Source organism: Poecilia mexicana, unplaced genomic scaffold (assembly GCF_051168715.1).
Source record: "Poecilia mexicana isolate PSO_F unplaced genomic scaffold, ASM5116871v1 scaffold_20, whole genome shotgun sequence".
In the NCBI taxonomy this organism is placed as follows: Eukaryota; Metazoa; Chordata; class Actinopteri; order Cyprinodontiformes; family Poeciliidae; genus Poecilia; species Poecilia mexicana.
The window spans coordinates 12,021,449-12,038,761 of NW_028263389.1; the positions used below are offsets into that span (position 1 = coordinate 12,021,449).

Consider the following 17,313-nt stretch of genomic DNA (forward strand, 5'->3'; position numbering starts at 1 on the left):
CTCCTGGTTGTTTACAATAAAGAAATAAATGAATAAAGACACACCCAAATAAAAAAGATTCAAAAATTTATTTTATTTGTAAGTGAAGAGTAATTTACTCTGTTTCGCAATTTTAGGAATATTATTAATTTTGTTTTATTTGTTATTATTAATTAATTAATTAATTAATTAATTTTTACTTATGAGCTACACTACACAGAATCTTGGTAGGAACTTTTTTTTCCACAGCAATAAATCACACCTTCAAAGGAGATGCTATTAATAGAGAGATAAGATTAAGATTATGCAGACAATCAGACGCCTTTTTTTCCTCCTGCCTGTCACCACATGGATCAGGAGTTCAGGGCACATCCAGCAGGAAGCCTGGCTGACATTTCTCTAAATAAATAAATAAATAAAATGGGTAGATATTTATATATATCTGATCAGATATAATCTGATCAGAGGGTCTTCTGAAACATATCTTCCTGTTTGTGTAGCTTAAACATGGCAGGACATTCCTTTTCAGAAAGGAATGGTACGTCCCAATTAGATAAATTAAGCCCAGGTGGAGCTGGTGCTTGTGGGTCATTGAGTGTCCTGCCAGTTTTCATAAACCCTTGTTTGAAAAAACAACAACAATAACAAAAAACAAAAAAAAAAACAAAACTGACATCTTTTATTAAAGATGGGTGAAGGGTTGTAAAGTCAAAACACATACGTTTGCTCTTTTTCTGATTGCAGCGCCACGTTTAGGAAATCGTGGAAGTTGGAGGCTCATCTGTGCAAACACACTGGATTGGTAAGACTGACTGCATGACGTCGCCTCCTGTTCCTCCTGCGTCCTCAACTGAAGCTTGTGGGTTTGTCTTAGAAACCTTTTTCCTGCGAGAGCTGTGAGAAGAGTTTCTGCTCTCGCTATGAGCTCATGAACGAGTGCATAGCGGTGAAAAACCACATAAGTGAGACCCACGATCGTTGTTTAAAATAAGAAAAATCACCTTCTGGGTGTTATTAGTTACCTGCCTGGTTTGCAGGTGTCCCATGGATGGATGTTTGGAGGCCTTTGGGAAAAATGCCACCATGAACAACCACGTAGCTCGAGTCCACCAGCACCAGGAAGACGGATATAAAGTACAGCTGTTCACCCTATTAGTTAAGATGAAAATTACATTTTCTGTTTTGCACATGCATGTTTTCCCCCCGCTGTAGTGTGACTATGAAGGCTGTGAAAAGGATTTCAGCAAGAAGAAACAACTAAAAGCTCACAAGTGTGAGCATGGAGAACCATTGGGTTTTCAGTAGGTGTATATTAGAAACATTCAAAATATATAAAAAAAACTGCCAACATTTTTCTCTCTTCATAAAAGCTTCTCTTACAGCTGCACATTCAACGGATGTGGGAAAGACTTTCGCAGTCGAGATAAAACTGAAGCATCACCAGAAAGTTCATCAAGGTTTGTTGACGAATTTCTTTTTTCATTTCTTTTTATTTACTCTCTGAAACTGCTGCCTCTCGTTTTGCAGGTTACCCCTGCAGCTTTGACCTGTGTCCTACACTGAGTAAAACGTGGACTGAATATCTGAAGCACAGAGCCCAACACAGAGGTTTGTATGCCTGGCTATACTTGTGCCTTTTTTTCTAAACTTCAATTTAAAAAAAAAAAAAAAAAAAAGTTTCTTCTCAGAGAAGATTGTGTGTGAAAAGTGCAATAAACTCTTCAACAACAACTGGTTTTTGCACCTGCATGAGCTGCGTGCTCACTCTGGGGAGAAGAGGTACTTCCTGTGCCCTAGAGACGGCTGCGACAGGAAGTTCACCCGTCGCGTTAAACTGGAGAGTCACGTACTGGGAGACCACGAAGGGAAGAAACCCTTCTCCTGTGCATATGCTGGCTGTGGGAAGAGCTTTGCCTTGACGGTAAGGGACAACGAAGCAAAATATCTTAACTTGAAGCTCTTTTTAGAGCCACTCTACCAAAGAGTGATCAGTTTTTGCCTTTCATTTGCTTGAGCAGGTCGAAGCCAAACTCTTAGCCCTTTCAAAGATCCACAAGTTTCAGTGAATTCACCTGTATAAGGGCAAATGTTACTCTTTATGAAGTCCTGGAGAAACCCTTAGCTTTCTGACTTGTTCAGACACATTACATGAATGGATTAATTTTGGACAAAATGATATTCCAAACTTTCTGCTCAACAGGAAAGCTTATGGCGACATGGTGTGGTTCACAACCCTGCAGAAAGAAAGCTGAAGGTAAATTATGCATGTAGTCCTCAATTTCTTGTTCATCTGATCATCATTAGGTTTACATTTCTCTGCGCTCCTTTCAGAAACGGAAGCCTAAAAAGGACAAGCCCCTCGCAGGTTGCACAGGAGGCCACCTGGTCGGCTGCAGATGATCAAGAAGAAACCAACAAGCTTGCTGCACAGCACAACTCTGGAGGAAAACGTATCTTGAATCTTACTAGTCAGTCTAGGCGTGACCTTTAATTGGGGAGCGTTCGTATACTTCCTACTGATTCTGAAAGTGTGAATAAACCCCCACTCAAAGCATAACACAAGCAGTCTTTCTACACTTCTTTTGTGCTAAAGCTACTAGTTCAAGTCAGTGTATGGGTAGCTATTGCTACTATTGTAGATTTTTTTTTTATGCTCTTGCTGAGAATAAAAGGGTCAGAATAAGACGAAGGTTTGGGGGGTTAGTTGTTACAATGACATGTAATGCTCTTCATTGCATCTGAGGCACAGCAGTTTGTTTAAATGCTGTTTTGTTTTTTTTTTTTAGATTTTCTGGGAGGGTAAAGGAAGATGGACTTCCATTTTCATTTAACTCTTTAAAGCGATTAAGGAAAAAGTTGCTTCAACTTCTCATCAAGTTGCAATCACAAAATTCAACTGGGTGCATTTTAGTGGACACACGAGTAGCATACTGTGAGGTGTGATGGGTCACTGAGGTTAAATACTTTATCACCTTTCACCAAGTCCCCTGGGTTACAAATCTGCCAGCACATTCTAGACAAATCTGCCAAAAATGATTTGACACTTGTATCAATCTGAGCCATTTCTGTCTCGCCACAGACTCTCAAATGACGATTAGCTGAAACGGCACCATTCCAAGACGGGAATTTGCTCTGACCCAAACCATTGTATTGCAGTTTGTATATTTCAAGTTGTCCTGCAAGAACGTCTGCGGGACAAGCTTGAAGAGGTCATTGAAGGCCGTCCTGGTGGTAAATCTCACTGCAGCCAATAAGATTCTTTCAGTATTACCCTCTATTAAATCATTCCCACTGCAAAATGCTGCCGCCATGTTTCATTAGAGGGATGATTTGCAGGGCTCTGACCCTTCCATTGTCCACATGTTGCACATACTTTAAGAAACATTTTTATTCAGTCTTAATTGTTCTGCATTCGAATCTAATACAAAAGGTGCTTCAGAATAAAATTGAGCTATTTTTGTATTCAGTCAGATTAAAAATTGCAGTGAAGTGACCGGTTGATGGACATTTGGTGAGTTGAACCATTTGTGGCAGTGATTTCTTTGAAGAGCCTCTCTAGAGAATCAAAGACATGGAGACGCCAATCCTTAAAAGGAAATGTTTATTAAACAAAACACACATTCACACATGTATAAAAGGTCAGCTGGTTGTATGGTGATGATACCTGAGGGCTGACCTCCCTCAGGATGCGGCAGGTTTCTAATAAGGCCTTGGGCTCATTCAGATGGAAACATCGCTGGCGCAGCAGAACAACTCGATGAAGGGGATTTTGTGTTTCTTATTTTGTATTTTTCTCATCTAGGGTGGCAGCGGATCGGATCACGTTCATCTGAAACACGTCGGACTTGCAACGATGCCTCCACCTGAATAAAACCCTGAGGTTCTACCACTGCTCAGTGAGGTGAATACAGCACAGACTGCATGTTAACAGTTGCAGCACGGCTCTCCCCGCGGGAGTGAAGACAACATGACCATATGAAACACAGCAGTGTCTGTTCAGGAGTGCAGTCTGTCGAGTGACAATCTGGATCGGTTCCCCCCCTCCCCCCCCACTTGGTCCTGCTGGGTCTACAACAGTCCTGGATGTGTTTGGTCCTGGATTTAAGCCCGGTATGGAGCGATGTACAGTAGTTCACTTTGGCCGAGGTTGTTCCCGATTTCTGGGTGAAGCCCGCTGACTTTTGTCCTGGTTACACCAGGCTGCCGGGCCAGGAGACCACGGTCAGCGCCACCCGGCTGCGCTGCTCCTTTAACATCGGCACCAGAGCTGAGTGGCTCATTCCTGCTGTGGACAGGCCGTTTACTGCCACTATCATGTCTCCACACCTAGAGCAACACAGTTCGAGAAGTGGACTTTATTTACACTGCAGCAGAAATTAGTTTTTGAACAGAGCAAAGTTATTTACTTTCTTCACCATAATGTGGCAAACTAAACACGCGTCTTCGTTCAGCTAAGCCTGTCGCGATAAGCAATCAATCTTAAGATAAATTGCAATTAGTTGAATAATCCCTGTTCTGATGATCAATTTTTGTAGGGATAATTTTGTTTATTTATGGTTTCTGTTGTAAGTGGGTTTCATATATAGTTGTGGTTTTTTCCAGTTTCAGTATAACATGTTCTTCACAAAATTAAGGTCTTTGAGATGGCAAACATGCAGAATTATTCCATTATCAATACATTAATTGAAAATAGTCTCAAAATAACAGAAATATTCAACTTTCTTGAAACTTTTATGGATCTTACTAGTTAAATTTGTGGAAAACACAATATATATATATATATATATATATATAAATATATATATATATATATATTTTTTTTTTTTTTTTTTTTTTAAATAACCTTGTAAGTATCAAAAAAGTAACCGGTGCAATCCATGGAAAATATGCTATAATTTCCAGAAACTACACAATAAGTACGCAATATATTTTGTAAAGTAATTTGGAAGTTCCTGAAACTAACTTATAAGTTCTGTGAAACTATGTAACAGTTGCGTAATAATCGCTGATTGCTCACTTAAGGCGGCCATCGTAGTATGCAGGCGTGCCGAGGACGATAGTCTTGATGAAAAATGCCTGGTTGCCGTGGCTTTCCTCGTAGCCCCCAACGATGCTGAAGCCCCAGCTCCCGGGATGGCTCCTCCGCAACACGATCTCATGGCTACTGTGCAGGTAGCTGCAAGAACAGAAAAGTGCAGGTATGTAGGATAAAGTCTTCTACTCACACTTTTGAAATGCTGCATTACTTTAAAGTTGAGAGTTGAAAGGATCCTGGTACTTTTCCCGCATTTGTTGCAACAACAAACCTGAATGTATTCTATTGGCATTTTATGTGATAAACATCAACAGGCAGAGCTTGAGCCGGTCTTTCTCACCTGGGCAGGCCCAGCCACATGACCCACGAGGGAGACCAGTTTGCATCGAAGTCGCTGTCGTGGCCGTGAGGCAGCAACTCGTCATGGTCGTGCTCCTCCACCATGGTGACCTCCAGCACTCTCAGCTGCACTGAGGGCGAAGCGGCGCTGGCCTTCAACGTCCCGACAGCCTCGCTGTGGCTCAGGTATGTCAGGTCCTGACCGTTGATGCTTAGCAGGACATCACCTGATGGGGAAGGAAGCAAAAAAGAAAAAAAAAAAAAACAAAGAAAAGAGTTTTTCGGGTAACGCTCAGGTGTACCTGACTCCTGGCCGCTGAAAACGAGGGTGCACCTCTTTTGATTCGTCCGTCCCGGGACAAGCAGCCGTGTGGCTGAACGCTTGTCACAAAGATCGGCAGCTCCCCGCTCTTGCTGCCCCGGCCTCCTGCCACGGTCATGCCCAGGGACTCCAGGGGTTCCTTCTTCACAGTGATGTGTTTCTCCTTACATGTCACACACTGGGACAGATCCTGGGAGACGTCAGAAATCACATAGTCAGACGTTTCTAGTTCATCCTAAGACGCATCCTTCTCTGAAGACTCCAAGCTAAAAATACAGTTATGCAGCGTGCAGATGGGAAAACTCGCATGCGCGCACACACACGCACGCACACACACGCACGCACGCACGCACACACACACACACACACACACAAAACCTTACTCTGTGAGTGCTGGTGCGGGACAGGTGTACGGGCACAGGGCTTGGAGTAGAGCTGTGATTTGGCAGGAAGTGATCAAGGCAGTAAAGGTCTCTGGTTGAGCTTGATTTTGGCGGTGGGGGTGGGGTTGGTTTGTTGGGTCGGCCGATCAGGAGGTGGACTCTCTCTCCGCTTGCCTGCAGAAGCACAGAGATGGTGTTTCAATCCTCTCATACATCTGAACTTTGTTTGAAACAAAAAATTTTCTACGTAAGTATCTTGATTAAATTGAAAACTTACAGAATAAACGGTGACAAATTGTATCTAATGTGAGTTTGACTGAGTTTTTAAAAACTACCAGTTGCTTTACAATATTTTAATAGAAAGTCTGTTTTATTTAAATATATGTAGAAATGATTTATTTTGATGATTTATTTATTTAGTATTTGTTTTACCTATGATTTATTTTGCAAAACTTCATTTTTGCATATTTTTATGCTTCCTTTTGGGTCTCAGCTGCTTATAAAATAGCCCAAGCACTTACAAAACCATCCAGCTCCTTTTGGCAAGAAGTTTTTTTTTTTTTTGTATGCATGTATTTGGAAAATGAGCCATTTCAAAAACCTCTCGATTGTTGAGTCACACTGTGCTGTTACCTAGCAACCCCAGACAAGCCCATCACCTAAAAACCCAAGTACATTAGGTCAACTGGTTTTACCACTTAATGCGCTGTACAATGGCTCCTGCAAAACAAGTGTGTTGTTGTTGACTTACCCTCCAGGAATCACTTCCTACATTCTTGTTCGTTGTGCAGAAGGCTCTTCTTCTGCTTTTCAAAGATGTATAATTGTGCATCTGTTTGCAGCCATTTTCACGTGAGAGTGTAAACATTGAGTTGGGGGCGTGGCCAGCAGCAGCTATTTGGATTTAAAGAGACAAGAGGCCCTAAAACAGCTCATTCTGAGAGGAGCTCAAAATCGGCAGAACTGAACAGACTGAAATCTCATTGTCTAAAAATGATTTTGTGAGCAAAATGTAATGAGCGTGTTTTGCATAGCCCATAGATCTATTCTAACCTGTTCAAGGAAGCGTAAGACTTTTGCACAGTGCTGTGAATCTACTCCTCCTCTGATGATACCTAAACAATCTAACCATCACAACAACCTGCATCCACACCTGTATGATCTGAGCCGCCTGTTCAGGCGTGCCGTGGCAAAGGTCCTGATCGTTGACAGCCAGCACTCTGTCGTTGCTCCGCAGTCTGCCGTCCTTCGCGGCCAGGCCTCCTTCCAAGAGGTCCAACACAAACACCCCTGACTCGTCCGTTCGACGGACCAGCTTTATGCCGAGCTGCTCCGTGGAGTCCCGCTTGTGAAGCGTGATTCTCAGGGTGGCGGGGCTGGAGGGGGCACCCTCGGGCGTGGAGCAGGGGGCGTGGGGCACAGCCGGAGTGGTGGAGGATGAGGAGGAGGAGGAGGGAGGAGCCCTGGAGGCACAGCGGCGCTCCCTCAGCACGGTCAGCTGCAGGGTGGTGCAGGGCCGCGCCAGGGTGGAGCGGGCAAAGCTGTGTGGGACGTTACTGATGTCCACATTGTTCACCTTGGAAACAAATTCATCAGAGCAGATGTGCGTTAATATAAATACATTTTTATCCTCAATAGGAATTAATGATTAATATGCTATCTTTTATCTCTGCTCCTAAACAATGAATACATTCATTGTGAATATATATTCTTTAAGCTGTTAAACATTTTTTGAAATGTATTTGTTGCCTTTATTCTTTCATGCATATTTGAAAAGTCCTTTAATCTCCCCTGGCAGCCATCCAGTGTGCCTAAACGCTTGCTCTCACAAAGCGCTGATTATTTATACACATCTCCTCCTTGGAGCTGTATGGAGCTGTCAGCTCCTCCAGACTCGCGGCAGCAGCAATTAGCAAACACCTGATTGGATTGCGCCTCTGCTGAGCTTATCACACAAACTACATTTTAGTGCAGCACTCCTAGAAACATTGTAAACGGCATCATGGAGGAGGACTGTTGTGACAACAAGCTGAAGGCGGAGTGTCAGAGCAAAAGCTTCTTAAAGAGACAGAGGCGCAATTTCATTGACAACTGAAGATAACACAGTTACTTTATTGTGCAATAAAATGGAACTATGTGCCTACAATCTACATGATACTGCCTCTTTAAAATCACTGCCACTATCTGAAGTTAGCTTATTTCTGAGTTTAAGTGAGACATGCTTCCTCTTCAATGGCTGCAAGTCTTTTGGGGTAAACTTTGCCACAGGTTCTCAATTGCTTTAAGGTCTTGACTTTGATTGGGCCATTCTAACAGGGGAATCTTCCTTTTTTTTTATAGAAAAAGTGAATGTTTTATAAATGATGAGCAGAAGCTGATCCCTCACCTGCAGTATCTGATCTCCAGCCAGCAGTCTCCCGTCTCGTGCAATGACCCCATCTCGGTACACCTCCTGGATCACTATGTTGATGAGAGGCGTCTCGTTTCCGCCGACGATGCTGATACCCAGCTCAACGTATGGGTTGGCTCTGTGGACCTCTATGGTCGTTATCTCTCCTTCGGGAAGGGAGGGCAACTTCACGCAGCCTAAAAGACAAACCAAACAGCTGTAGGTCGCTTTCACCAAAGACAAGCGTGTCCAGAGAAATGAAGGATGATCTACCTTCCTCTGCAGACAGAGGTGGAGACTCAGGGCAGTCCCAGCCGGAGGAGGTGGAGCTGACGGAGCGGAGGAGATGGATGCAGGGGTTGCTGAGGGGCCGCTTCACCCTGGGCACCACACACTCCAACCCCACCACACCTGGGAACAGGCAGGAACACAAAGAGTTAAGTCTTAGCTTGTCATCTGCCGTCACTCGGAGGGAGGCTGGAGGATCAGCTCACTGTCTTCTTCATTGCTTTCTTCAAACGCAGGGTTGTCGAGGCCGGCGTCGTCGGTCCACGCAGATCCGTTGCTGCAGGCGGTAGTGGGGCCGGAGTGCGGCGAAGGCGAGCGGTCTCTCAGGTCTGTCTGCGGGGAGTGAGGCGACATGGGAGGCGTGGTCACCATGGCTCGCTCATCGCCGCTCTCGCACCGTGGCCCGTCCACAGTCGTCTGCTGACACTGAGTCCCAGGACACCTTTCACCGAGAAACAGGTCTGTTATACCATCAGATTCCTCTATTTGTAACAGATTTTTTTGACAACTATACAACTGGTTATGAGTTGGACTTATTTTACTCGGTAGGTTCTTTGAGACTTGTTGTAATTTGACGCCATTCTAAGTAAAACTGCATGGATCCGAATTAAAGAGAAGTAAAGCATAGACTGAGAAATCCTTTCCCAACAAATTGGTGTTGAATTCTGCATCAGTTTCTACGCTGAAAAGCTGGACCTACTTCAGAGTGAAGACAAGCATTAATTTGACTCATTCTAGCCAGCATATTTTTTTTTCTGCTACTTTCCTGAATTAGATTCTGCTCAATTTGGAGTTGTGGATGCTTTCTCTCTGAAAATATCAGCTTCATGGTGCGGGTTGTTTTCTTGTCTTCTTGGAAATGCCAAATGGTTTGCTTCAATTGTTTGGCGAGATCCTTCATCTGCTCATGTTTTGGTCGATTCATAATGTTTTCTTTGTAATGGTTTTGGTCAGGTGTGAAAAGGGCAAAGTTTACAGCATTTTCAAAGTATGATATATTTTGTCCTTGGAAAATTTTAGGCAAAATCTCCTTTACACTGACTTTTTCTTTGAGTCAGTGTTTTCTAGACAATACAGTACATAATGCATGTCCATTCTTCTAAGCTTTACCTCAGACTCCACTCTTGTAACTTCAATTGCAAGATGGGAGCAAGACAAAACTATTTTTGATAATTCTGGCAACAGTGGTATGTAGTGGTATGACTTATGTAGGGTCACAACAAATGTAAGAAAAATGGCGCAACTCAAACAAATTTTAAAGATATTTCAAAACAATCTTTCGTGTTGTGTTATCCTGAAGAGAAGTGACAGCTGTGGTCAAACTTAGTATTCTAGCCATAAATTTGTAGACGACTCACAGCATTTACACTGTGAAGCTGGATTATAATCCCTTCCAAGTCAGAATGTAACTTAACATAATGGGTTTAAAACCCAAATATGAATAAACTGTTATGTTGGAAATAAAAACAGCAACATTTTGATGTGCTTAGAAGAACTTTACCAAAAAATTTCCACCCAAAAATAAAAAGCACTACCTCCCTACCAGCGTCTCTCTCTGTGTTTTTATACTGGTAAATGCAATGAAAAAAATCTGAATCGGAATCAAAATTCCTTGTGGAGGAAAACACAATGCAATTGGAAAATAATCATGCATAATAATAATAAAATAAAAAAGGGTATTAATAATGGAAAACCACCTTTCCTGGAAAAAGTTCCTGCAGAAATATGGCCTTAAATTCACACTGATGGGAATTAGAGAAATTATCACTAATGGATTGTGCAGTTTTTTTTACTTTAGAAAAAACTGTAAATGTTTGTCCTAATAAAGTTCAATCACATTCAACTGTGGTTCATTTTAAATAGGAATGCTAAATAAACCCTGTGACATACATGGGTACATTTAAAAATGGCCCTGGGTTGGAGCTCTTGCATCGAATCACAGTTGTCATCATAATATCATCACGTGCAACAGCAAAGGACTCTCTGGATGCGATATTTGGCACAGTAATATTTCAAGCGTGATGCATTCGCACGCTGTTTGCAAAAACCTGACTCACTGCTTGTGATGCACAAAGTCAGAATAATTGTAAGTGAGATGTCAAAGTTTGTGGTTAGCTGGTAGAAACTTCTTGATGACGATAAAGAACCAGAAAGAGGTGAGAAATGCAATTAATTTGGATTCGATAATAAATAAAAACTGTTAAATTGTATCCGTCCCCTTATACGCAGACACCTGCTTTATGTGCTTGAAAAGGTTGGATATGAAAAGATCAAAGCTGCTAATGTGAGGAGAGACCCTTCTTTAAAAATACACACCAACAAATAGACTCAAAGGATTAGACCGTTCACATCCTTGTTTGACCCTGCAGTCTTTACTTCAAGTGGTATACAGGTGGGTGATGCAACATAACAAAGGTCTGCTGAGAAACATTCAAAGGAACTTTGTGCAAGGATAGTAGGAAAAAGCACTAGATACCCTGTTTTCAATCAAAAGATGCGTCGGATAATAATTAAGAAAACCTTAAAGAAGACACTTTTTTGGTACCAATAACAAACAAGCCCACAGATAAAACGTTGCATTTTGGCAGATCTTCTGCCCTGTTGTCCTGTGTTCTAATCCGCAACATAAACAACACTGACTCTCAATGTCACATGTGGACTGCAGACCCTTGGCTCCGATTAGCTTCTTACGGCAGCAGGGTAAGCGTGTGTGGAACCCACGTGGGGCCAGAGAGTAATCTTTACTTAAAAATGTCTGTCTTACATCATCCCTTCTTGACATCTCAACATGCAACAGAGAAAATAAGTATTGAACACGTCGACATTTTGGATAAATGTCATAAAATTCTCACCGGGTCCATGATTAGGGTGAAGGTGTTGAGCGAGAATCATACAGCAAATAGTTACTGAATACCTAGTCAAAATGGGCTTTAAAAACCACAGGAAAAAAAAAAACCAAACGTGAAAATTAGTTCCACCAATATTTGGAAAGCAATCAGGGCAGAATGGCTAGTTTGGTAGTAATTGATAATCTGCAACCTTATTGTTACGAGACACTCGGAAGAGACAATCTTTTCTGAACTTCTCAATATTCCACTGACCACAGTCGAAGCCATAATCCAGAAGTGGAACTAACAGAATTTCACCACAAAACAACTAGCTGCTCCTCTGTCTAAAGAGTCAAAAAGTAAGAGAAACAAGAAGTAATGCACTCAAATTCCACATTACACACTCACAGCACAAGACTCCACTAATGATTGAAGTTTGTTTAACGCTTGCTGGAGAGTATTGGACAAGCAAGGGGGAGTATGGTCTGGTCAAACGTGACCAAAGTTAAAATATTTTGATGTCACTGGCCATCACCAAAACAAAAGCCACACTAAAAGTGAGTCTTGAAGGTGTGAACATCATGATGTGACGATGACCGTGTAACTGAAGGGATGATGTATTTGCATATTTACCAAGATATTCTTAACTAGAATCTAAAGATGAAACGAGAGTGTGACTTTGTGCGTGACAAAATGATCCCAAGGAAACCCTAATTTGGTTTCAGGGAAAGAAAGTTCAGCTGTTGAAATGACCAATTCAATCACCAAATTAGAACATTAAAGATCAGAACACTTAAGATTTGAAGACAGTTTCTTTGGAAGAGTGTTTCAAAGTCACACCTGAGAAAAGCAGGCCATGCTAGTTTCTGAATACAGGAGACGGCACAAGAGGGCACAGTCTTGGTTAAATGAAAAATCAACAGCTCTCCTATTAAAGCACCTGTTTCACAGCCGCTTCTATCATACTGGTATGGACGGCATGCTAAGCTTCTTAAGGAACACATCCTGAACTTCAGTGTGGCGTTAGGCTGGCGGTGGATAGCCAGTGGTAATCCAGTGTCAAACACTCATGCATACAGCAAGAGGTAACACCATTGATCAAGTCTACTCTTATCCTTAAATACAATATCTTTATATTTCAATATGATATTTACACATTTGCACAACGTACATTACCTATTTACATATCTGAATATCCTACAGCAAACTAGATGGATTAAGGAAATTGGCAAACACATACCAACCTGTGTTCTATAGAGAAATGCAACAATCAAAACAGTCAAACCAAGTACAAAATAAAAGAGAGTAAACTCAAGTGGACACCAGGAAGAAATAGATTCTGCTGTATCCCCAGAACTGTCATCACATCACCACCGTGTGCCACTCACCACAGGCCTGGGTTGCCCTTGGCCGTTTCACAGAAGAAGTGGTTGAAAAGATCTCTGGTGTTGAAGTTGCCCAGCATAGTTGTGAAATGAGAACATGAACCTGCTGGCCAGCCAACCTATGACTGCAGTAGGGAACCACTAATCCTCCATCACATGACCCGCAGCTCAATAATCCCTTCTGGGTCTGACAGCACCTGGTCCAAATGGGTCGACAGCCAAAGTGTGTAGAAGTTAAAGGTAACGTGGGTAAATCTATCTGATTCTTAGATACTGGTAAAAAAAAAAAAAAAAAAAAAAGACAATGGAGACTGAATAGTTCAGGCAGGCAGTTTGCAACATTAAAATCATTATTTTACTTATTTTTTTATTGGTAGACGAGTTTTATTTCGACAACAACAACGAGCTTTCACAAGAAAGGATGAGGTATTTCGGTATGTCGAGTCGAGTGCTGGTATAATAACCTAATCTAATCTTCTATACTGCTTTCTAAGTCATCCTACTGCAACACCACCACTAAACGTGTCAGATCTGCACTAGAAAGATTCCTCACAATCTCCATCTTTTTCCTAAGTATATGTGAGAGGTTTCTGAATCAGTTTTAGCTTTGCTGCAGAGACGCAAATATGTATGTTCAGCTGCTTATTAGCAGCTTGAACTGCAACCAGATGAATTCGCAGCTTCATCCGGTCTCCAAGCAACCATCCAATGTGGAGTTTGGAGACGTGTGCGCCTTTCCGCTGCCGGGGTCCTGGTGGGGAGCCCCGCACACAGTGATCTCTAAGTGCAAGAATCTGATCATGACTAATCATCACTGTATTTGAAAAAAAAATCCCAGGTTGACCAACGTATCAGAAAAAGAAGCTTTAGTATCACTGAGGGCATGTAGTTTTTTTTTTTTTTTTTAGGCACATATAGTTGAATATCATCTGCATAGAAAAGGAAATTATTATCATTACAGTAAAGAGGTTATCCAAAAGAAATGCATGCAAATAGATAGTGATTAGTTTTGGGACCAAAGACTGCTTCTTGATGTATACCACCATTTGGCTGACCTAATGAGGGTAAATTATTGTACAGACTTATTGCATAGAGGGCTTTGTTTAACCTGTGTGCGGTAGTACATTCAGGGCAGAGTCACCATCATCCCAGAGAATTAAAAAAAAATACTTCTATTGATAGTTTTGGCAAATTTTTACTCTAAAGAAAATATAATTATGGTATCTCTGCTGTCAGCGCTTAGCAAGCACTTAACTGCCAAACTAGTAAAGTATTTCGTAGATATCTTACAGACTGCCATAAAACAGAAATCTCCTTATCTCTAAATTGTTTATGAAATACCAATTGACAGGCATACATAATGTCTGACCTATGTGTATCCAGCTTGCATCAATCCGTCACTTGATTTATAAGTTAATTACATCAGCTTTATTACCTGTGCTTGAGGTGCGCCTCCAGGTCACATCGAGGCATGCTGAGGGAGCAGACAGGACTCAAAGGGCAGGTCACGGACAGCTTGTCTAGCAGCTTGTGCACCAGGATGCTGGATCTGCGGCATGCCTGCAGCTGCAGCCTTGTCCGGTCCAGAGGGCAGAAATCCCTTTCCTGGAGGAAGCTGCGCAGGCAGCGGGCGCAGAAGGTGTGTCCGCACGGTGTGTCGAGCGGCTGCACCAGCGGCTGCAGGCAGATGTGGCACACAAGGTCGTCGTCCACCTCCAGGCGGTAATTGTAAAGGTGGTTCTCCCAGCTGCGGTGGATCTGGCCACACTCTGGACACGCGGCCTCCAGGGGCGGCTCCGAGGGCTTGACTGCGTCTACGTCGCAGCCGGGGCTCCCCATCGCTTCTCCTTCGGCGCAGCTCAGCTTTGGCACAAATGACTCCAGTTGGGCTGCAGGGACGGGAAGGGGCACGCACTCCTATCCCATAGGCCTCAGACGTTGAATAGGTTGCAGAGAGGACAGAAGCCCTCCAGCGGCTGATGGCACATAGCCCTGCAGGTCAAAGGGCACAGCAGGAATGCTCAACAGCTGTTTCAGGAAAACGAGCGTCTCATTATGCGCTTGCAAAATTATTCGTGTGGCAAATGCCTTGTGCACGTGTCTGCGCTAAGCGCGTGCGTGCGTGAGAGCCTGCCGAGATTATGTATTGCGGCTCCTGTCCGCTAATCTGACGGTATAATCTCTCTTTTGCTCTCGCCTGCTCCAATCTTCCAATTCCACAGAGAGGGAATTATATGGGATTGAGGCAGAGAGAGGACTCAGATCAGAGAAAGTGGGATTGAGAAAAGCAGAGGCGAAGTCAGCAGGAGGCAGGGAGCAGCAGAGGCAGAGAAAGAGATTTGAAGAACGGTGAAAGAGATCAACGGGGATGTGTAAACAGACACAAAGCAACCGGCAAACAGGAGGGAGGGATGGAGGCTGCAAATGCTGCAAGGGGAGAACAAAGGAAAGTGACAGGCTGGATTTATACACACTCCATGTTCAGTGGAGGCACTAAGGACTTGCCTCAAGCAAGATCCTGAAATAAAGTACTAAGCTGAGCATTGGGGCTCCCTGAAGCTAAAGGGGAGAGTCTACTCAGATCTACAGCAGCTCTCCACTGCCTCTCAATAGTTTACACAACCCTGTTCAAATGTAAAAATAAAAAAAATACGCCATAATAAATAATTCCAAAACTTTTTCTACCTTCAATGCTACATATTTGTTGTTGTACAATTAAACTAAAAATATAAGTTAGGTGGAAAAATCCAAAAGGATAAATAAAGGCACGCCAACCTGGTTGCATTAATGTAGACAAATTAATTACTTTTGATTTAATTTCAGCATTTATTGTGAGTCGAATTAACCTGAAATAAAGCCATGTTGTAGGAATTTTCATAACTATCTCTACTCTTTTCCATACATCCTGATTAAGGAATAGCGCTGCATTTTACTCTTTTCTTCCAGTGACACCAGGCAGCTACAGTCTTCAAATGTTTTGTGAGAGAAAGTGTCATTGTCCGAATAAACAAAACCAAACAACCCAAAGGCATGTTTAGTGTAAAAATAACACTAACGATCACCAAAGAAACACAAGGCGTGGTGGTAGCGGGTTGATGAAATTATGAAGAGTTTCAAATTCTGGTTATTTCGGATCCAACGCCTCCTGCTCAGTGGTGGTTCTGCTATCCGTATACCCCTCATTCCAAAGCACATAGGCTAGTCTCCTAATCCTCAATACTAACCAGTAAATGCCTTCTCAACCCATTAACTACATGCATGAAATCAATAGAAAACCTTTTCAGGGCCCAAGTGAGAAATAAGTTACTATTTTTTCTTTGCTATGGTGTGGTATTTCCACTAATAAATTTGTTTATGATTTCATATTCAGAATTTGTATCACTTTAAAGGTGGAAAAAGTTGTCGTTGTATTTTTTAAATTATTTTGATAGTCACAATTTGACAGTAAGGGTGTACTTAGGATCCACCGTATATAAACCTCATCGTCACCACCCACTCCCCTTCCTGTGTGGGCCTGATGCCATCAGCTGACGACAGAGGGCGTGCTTCTCCCCTCAGCTGGCCCGGCCAAGCCACAGTGACTACCTGCCTCTGTTCCTGTCTCCATGACGACCTGGATCCTGTTCTGCTCACTGGGGCTTGACATTCAGAGTGAAGCCAGCGAAGGATGCAGGGGACTGAGGCACACAGCAGATGCACTTCTCCCAGCAGGATGCTCTCTACTCCTCCCCACTACAGCCACGAAAGCTCGTCACATGGTGATCAGACGCCCCCTCCGCGTCCCCCTTTCTGTTTGATTTGTCTTTTTTTTTAAGCTACATTTTGCCCCCGTCTTTTAAATCTACACCCGTGCCCAGCAGTTACCTACATGTACGTCTCCTTCCTTTATGTGTGACTGGAACGCTTCTGTCCCCATCCCGCAGCTGGACATGAATTAATCATGAAGACACAAGGCTTCTCTGTTTCTATAACAAAGCTGTGACATCACCACAAAACACGCAGGCATGCAAGCAAAAAAGCAAACAAGCACACGTCAAGCACAGGAGCCTTTTTTTAGGCAGCAGTCCCTGAGAAACTGACCTTGTCAATAAGTAAAGACTTCAAATGTCCTAATTATGAAAACACCGAGATCTATTTTAAACAGAGGAGGACTCTGTTGTAAGTAAACCTGAAGATTGTCAATCATTACAGCAATCCTTTATATAACCTATTAATAAATGACAGGAATGCACCTGGGCTGTGTTGTTGGTTTTTTTTTTTAATTTTTTTTACAAGGCATAATCAAATCCCACAGTGATACATAAAGGAGTTACTTATTCAAACATGGCATGATGTTTAAGGCCACAGATCTCAAAACTCGAGTCC

At 42.6% G+C, this 17,313-nt stretch overlaps 2 protein-coding genes across 2 annotated transcripts; one reads left to right on the forward strand and one right to left on the reverse strand.

Moving 5' to 3' along the window:
• Positions 1–278: 278 nt before the first annotated feature.
• On the forward strand, positions 279–3,501 carry gtf3ab (general transcription factor IIIA, b). Its single transcript, XM_014975270.2, is given in 12 exon segments — positions 279–781; positions 854–902; positions 905–941; positions 1,017–1,113; positions 1,192–1,280; positions 1,362–1,404; positions 1,406–1,436; positions 1,507–1,587; positions 1,668–1,900; positions 2,180–2,233; positions 2,311–2,328; positions 2,330–3,501. Coding segments are annotated over 12 exon segments (987 nt in total). The 5' UTR covers positions 279–667; the 3' UTR covers positions 2,471–3,501.
• Positions 3,502–3,563: 62 nt separating this feature from the next.
• Positions 3,564–15,120, reverse strand: lnx2a (ligand of numb-protein X 2a). Its single transcript, XM_014975217.2, has 10 exons — positions 14,384–15,120; positions 8,942–9,177; positions 8,721–8,858; positions 8,445–8,644; positions 7,212–7,634; positions 6,059–6,232; positions 5,688–5,865; positions 5,355–5,580; positions 4,997–5,155; positions 3,564–4,305 (listed from the first exon to the last, which is right to left on the reverse strand). The coding sequence occupies exons 1-10, from the start codon at positions 14,785–14,787 to the stop codon at positions 4,170–4,172; spliced, it is 2,274 nt and encodes a 757-aa protein (XP_014830703.2). The 5' UTR covers positions 14,788–15,120; the 3' UTR covers positions 3,564–4,169.
• Between the last annotated feature and the right edge of the window lie 2,193 nt (positions 15,121–17,313).